Here is a 5041-nt window from a genome sequence, read left to right as displayed (position 1 = left end):
GGGAGCCGCTCTCTCCCCTTTGTATGTTCCGGCTAAAAGGAGGATTGGGAGGAGGTGTCAAATAATCATAAAAACTCTTCGTACCCTAATACCCTTTTTTTCCTTATTTTGTTTCATTTGATTAGTGTTCGAGTCACCCAAATCAAATTGGATGCAAGACCGTCTGCTTTTTATCCTCCCACTTAAAAACGGGAGCGGTCTAAAATCGTTCTATTTGCTAGACAACAGGGTTATTAGATTAGGGTGGTGTAAAATGTCAAAGAGCCCACTCAGCCATGCTGTGACATTGTTTACAAAACAAGAACGGATCAAAGTGCATCAAGCGCACAGGTATCACGGTAGCTGTGTGTGGCACGCACGAAGAAAAGGGAGGCGTATAGCGAAAAATAACCATAAAAAAGAGTCGACGACAAAAGATGATGTGTCAAATCAGTGTAGACCTGCTGGCAAGAAAATTCCTTTCCCGGGATTGGGGGAGAAAGTTCTCCGTTTGAAGTATAAAAGGTTATCGAAGCAGGGAGCAAAAACGAACTGGACCGAATGAAGAAAATTGGCCACTAAATGAGATCGTCTGTAAGTTACATGTTATCGCAAGGACCAGGTGACCCGATAATGGCGCATCCAGACTACGAGCAGCATCACTATCATCACGGTTGTCTGCTAATCCTTGTGCGCGGAATCGGTCCACTGAAGCCGCGATCTCTGCAGCGTGTTTTCGAACGAATTCAGCGACTGAACAACGTCAAAATTCCTGGTAAAGAAATTGCCCTGTTGTAAATTTTGCTTGATTTAAATTGACATCATTCATTGTAATTTCAGATTCTTCAGGAATAACTCGAGATATTTGGGTCCGATATATTAGAGACCATCCAGTGGAAAATAATGATTGGGGTGATTTCCAGCCGCATCGGAGACTGCTGGGTTTGATAACAGTTGGCAAATTCGACAACCAAACCGAGCTGAATGTAACAATCTACGGCAGAAAAAAACCGATATGGTGATTAATCTGAATTCTGAAACGGCATCGATTCCGGACAAAACCTCCGCTTCTTCTAACTCGCCAGCTTCTTCTATCAGATAACATTTTCATCTGGATCAGGTGGCAGCACGGCCAGTGGAAGTTCTTCGCTCACCGATTCTGGAACGCTGGTTAACAAATCAACTACTACCCAGAAGTTCCCTCCGAACATTCTCCAACCGGAGGAAATTCCAGCCCGTTATCGAGAAGCGATTATTAATTACAGCAAGTATCGTAGCGCAGGTAGTATCGAAACAGAAGCTGCTCTGAAAGCAGCCAGAATCTGTATTGAACAGGGAAAAAACTTGGACGTAGCAATGTTCCTTCAAAACGTACTTTACATTAACCTCAACATGATCGAACAACAGCGGGTTCGGCGGTTTGAAGTACTCACAGATCTGTACCAGAAAATAGGCTACAACAGAAAAGCCGCATTCTGCCAACGACTTGCTGCCTGGCGACACGTTGCCGTTAGTAACACCAACCCTGACTGGGGCCAAAGTTATCGACTCATGCTGGAAAGTTTCCCAGGGCACAAGCTCGTTCTTGAACTACAACAGGTACTCGAGAGCAACATCGGCTGGCCGGTTTTACAGATCGATCTTCTCCAACAGCTGATGGGAACGGCCAGGCGGCTGGGACAATCGGCGTTAGCTACACGGCACATGACATTCCTGCTGCAAACGATGTGGCAACATTTGAACGCACACGATCAAAAAGAAATGGCACTACAGCTCCAAAATCTCAGCTCGCAGTGCGAGGGTGCACCGGTTCCGTTGGTATTGGAAAATGGAACCATCATACCGCCCGCGAATCTGACAGATCTACCCTTGTGCAGTCAACTGTTGGTAAAAGATTTGCCGTCGCACATGAAACCGCTCAAGGTTAGTATTTTCCATATCCCTACGCAATGCATCAGTCTGATGAGAACAATAATTGATATGGCATCTAATAATAATTTTCTCTACTATTCCTACATGTTCTTTGTCTAGATTGTTGTTGCCAAAGCCGATAGTGGACCGTTCCTTTTCACGCCAATCCAGTTTTGTTCCGGAGAATTGATATCCGCTAAGACGACCTGGAAAAAATAAATTACGTGAAATTATCAGATATGTTAAAATTTAAAGGAAAAAAATCGTCATCACCTGTGGTGTAACATAGAACACCCGTTTAGTTTGCCACAGCTCGGAGCGGTTCTTCCTCAGCTGTTTCCCCGTCATTTCGGCGGTATCTTCCTTGGGAATACCCATGATCTTGTAGCATGCTTCGATCTGCTGATTTACCAGCGGTCTTGTCGGTGCCATGAAGATAACCTTCCCGGTTGGATACCACCGGTATAGATTAGATTGTACATCACAACCGCTGCGATAAAGGTTTTTCCCAACCCTTTACCCTTTTGTTCTGCTAGTTCGATCCGTCCAGCCGTACTACTTCACGGCTTCACGGCTTTTGCACGAGGAGATTGAAAAACAGCCACTGTTGTTTGCCACTCTAAAACAAAAACAAAAGATTTAAATTCAAGTTGATGGTGACGTCATATAAAACACCACCACCAAAGCACGACTGTTTCGGTCATACTTCTCATTGCTTTTCTTTGACAAAAAACGTAAACAATGTAATAGGCTGTCAAAATTTTGCCTTCCGTGCCCACTTCTTCACCGCGCCTACTTTGTGTCAAAGTTGTTCCACCCCTAGATTTAAAAGCCCTGGCTAGACAAGTTCTCGAGTTATTTGAAAAAATTTCTGAGAGACCTCCTCTTCTTTTCATATTTCCTCACTGGAATGATGGAAGGGTACACAGTTAGAAAAATCCTTGTAACATTACATGCAACTGCATGGGTAGAAGGGAATCGGGTATTTACATGTATCAATACGACTTAATTCATGTAAACTTCCCATCGCCTTCAACTGGTTTGTTTACTGTAAACCTACATTTCCAATCATTCTTTTTGGTATGGTTGTTTATCCAATAAGAAAGGCATTGATATTTGTCGATAAGAGATTTACATTTACATTTTATTTGATCCACACAAGAAAAATTGATATTCAATAAATTTTCACGAATACTGGTTTTTTGGTGCTATTCCTCGACGACGGCAACGGCGATTGACATGCTGGTAGGAAAATCAGTTGACATGCATTTGAGGTAACCCGAGCTTTCGTTGAATTCAAGTGGTATTTTTTCTGGAACAAATAAAATTAACAATTTGATATTATAATTACAATAATTAGAAGGGTATAAAGTTTTATTTCTCACTTACTTGCTTTAAAACTCAGCATGCACCACTTCGATTCGAACAGAAGCGAACAGCACACGAGCAGGTACAACAAAATACGGTCGAACGTTGCGCATGCTAAGATTTACATGAAATTGCAAGCTAATGGATAAAGTTCGCCTTCGTTGGGAATCCAATAGGAACGAAAACAAAACAGAATTGGCAAACTGACGTTGACGCTGGATTTCGCATGCGGTGACATGTAAAGTTCATCTTAGCCTTTAGATGTTATACTCTTTTTCATATTTTTCGTGGCGATGATGTCAAAACGTGCAATGTAAGATTACATTTTTCTTTCTGTGTACTAAATAGAAATAGAAACATTTTTGGTACCTAAATATTCTTACCTGCCAAATTCGGTTCCACTTCTTGATAAGTTTTCGAGTTTTCCAAAAAATATTGTAGGGAACTTGTTACTTGAAAAGTAAAATACAAAGAAACATTTCTCGTATTCAAATACTCTCCCACAAGGTTGCGAAATCTCATGAGATTGAGATTTTTTTGAGTGAGATTTTCCCTTTTTGAATCTCAGTGTGATGTTAGGTTATCTCATCGTGAGTATCACAAGCGGTTTTTGTCTTGAATATCAACGCCTTCTCAGCCTGAGAATCACGAGCAGAAAAACTACTTTTTGGAGGGCAGAGTTGCCATGGAATAATATTTGTGCAAGCTCTTGAACAATGAAACAATGAAACAAGTTTTATAGTTCAGAAAAAGCTGAGCATACCACAACTTTTTAAAAACTGTCAGTTATACTTGATGAATGTTAAAGGTCATTTTTTAAACATTTTTATAGAGAACAAACTGTTAAAAGCTCAGTATAATCAGGTTGATGATAATAATTCGTTTTTTTTATTTCTGTCTAAAGCAAAATTGCGAAATCCTATTTAATTAAGATTTTATCGAGTGAGGTTCTCCCTTTTTGAATCTCAGCGTGAAACGTTAACGTTGATTGCGAATGAAAGTATTGATTTTAAAACATCTTTCTTAAGAATGTATTATCATTACTTGTAAGAATTTGATTTGATTTCTGTCTTAGGTTAATGAAAGTTTTACAGGATGAACAGAAGGTTTTTATGACCAAACTTAGCACTGAAATATGTTGATAAGTCTCGCTCGTATTCAGACGATTAAAGACATGCAAGTTATGAAATTGTATTTCCTACAGTAATATACTTTTAAATCTCTTAAAAACGTTAATGCAAAGTTTTGCAATAATGGAGAAGAATCGCAAACATTGAAATGCCAACCCCAAAAATTCTTCAAAAAAACCCCAATGGCTTAATCCGCTTGCCAGAAAAAACATCTCAAATCTCTTGGACATTACAAGAAACTAGATAAAAAATTAGTAAAATCTTAAAAGCTAAATATTAACACAAAAAGTACCGCAAAGACAACTAAGCTGAGAAAGACATTCAGAATTAAAATTATAAGGATCCACTGGGCCTAATCTTACAAATTTAGTATCTTTTAATTACCGAAAGTGTTTTTTTAAATTTTGCAGCAAAAAGCTTCATGATTTTATTTATAGTATTCGAGCTATGCTTTGCATTAACTTGTAGCGGAAACCTTAAAAACAAAGTTGAAATTTATAGGTAGCTATGTAGAGTTTTAATAATGAAGAAAATAGTTTCTTAATCTTCCAAACAAATTAACTTTTGAAATATAAAAATAAAAAAAAAGATTGAAACCAACGAAAAAACCATTCCAATTAAAACGCATGGCATCCCAGCTTATGCAACCGGCT

The 5041-nt window shown here is 39.1% G+C and overlaps 1 protein-coding gene across 1 annotated transcript; it reads left to right on the top strand.

The window, feature by feature from the left end:
• The first annotated feature begins 229 nt into the window (after positions 1–229).
• Positions 230–2723, top strand: LOC129739078 (protein brunelleschi-like). The gene is made up of 3 exons (XM_055730461.1): positions 230–754; positions 820–1902; positions 2011–2723. The coding sequence occupies exons 2-3, from the start codon at positions 1336–1338 to the stop codon at positions 2107–2109; spliced, it is 666 nt and encodes a 221-aa protein (XP_055586436.1). The 5' UTR covers positions 230–754; positions 820–1335; the 3' UTR covers positions 2110–2723.
• Positions 2724–5041: the final 2318 nt, after the last annotated feature.

The sequence above is a fragment of the Uranotaenia lowii genome, chromosome 1 (genome assembly GCF_029784155.1).
Source record: "Uranotaenia lowii strain MFRU-FL chromosome 1, ASM2978415v1, whole genome shotgun sequence".
Taxonomy (NCBI): Eukaryota; Metazoa; Arthropoda; class Insecta; order Diptera; family Culicidae; genus Uranotaenia; species Uranotaenia lowii.
This window is presented reverse-complemented; position numbering and strand designations above follow the sequence as displayed.

Coding starts and splice junctions, on each gene's coding strand:
- LOC129739078 (XM_055730461.1), top strand. CDS start 1,336: ATGTTCCTTCAAAACGTACTTTACATTAACCTCAACATGATCGAACAA. Junction 1,903..2,010: donor CGCACATGAAACCGCTCAAG/GTTAGTATTTTC, acceptor TTCTTTGTCTAG/ATTGTTGTTGCCAAAGCCGA.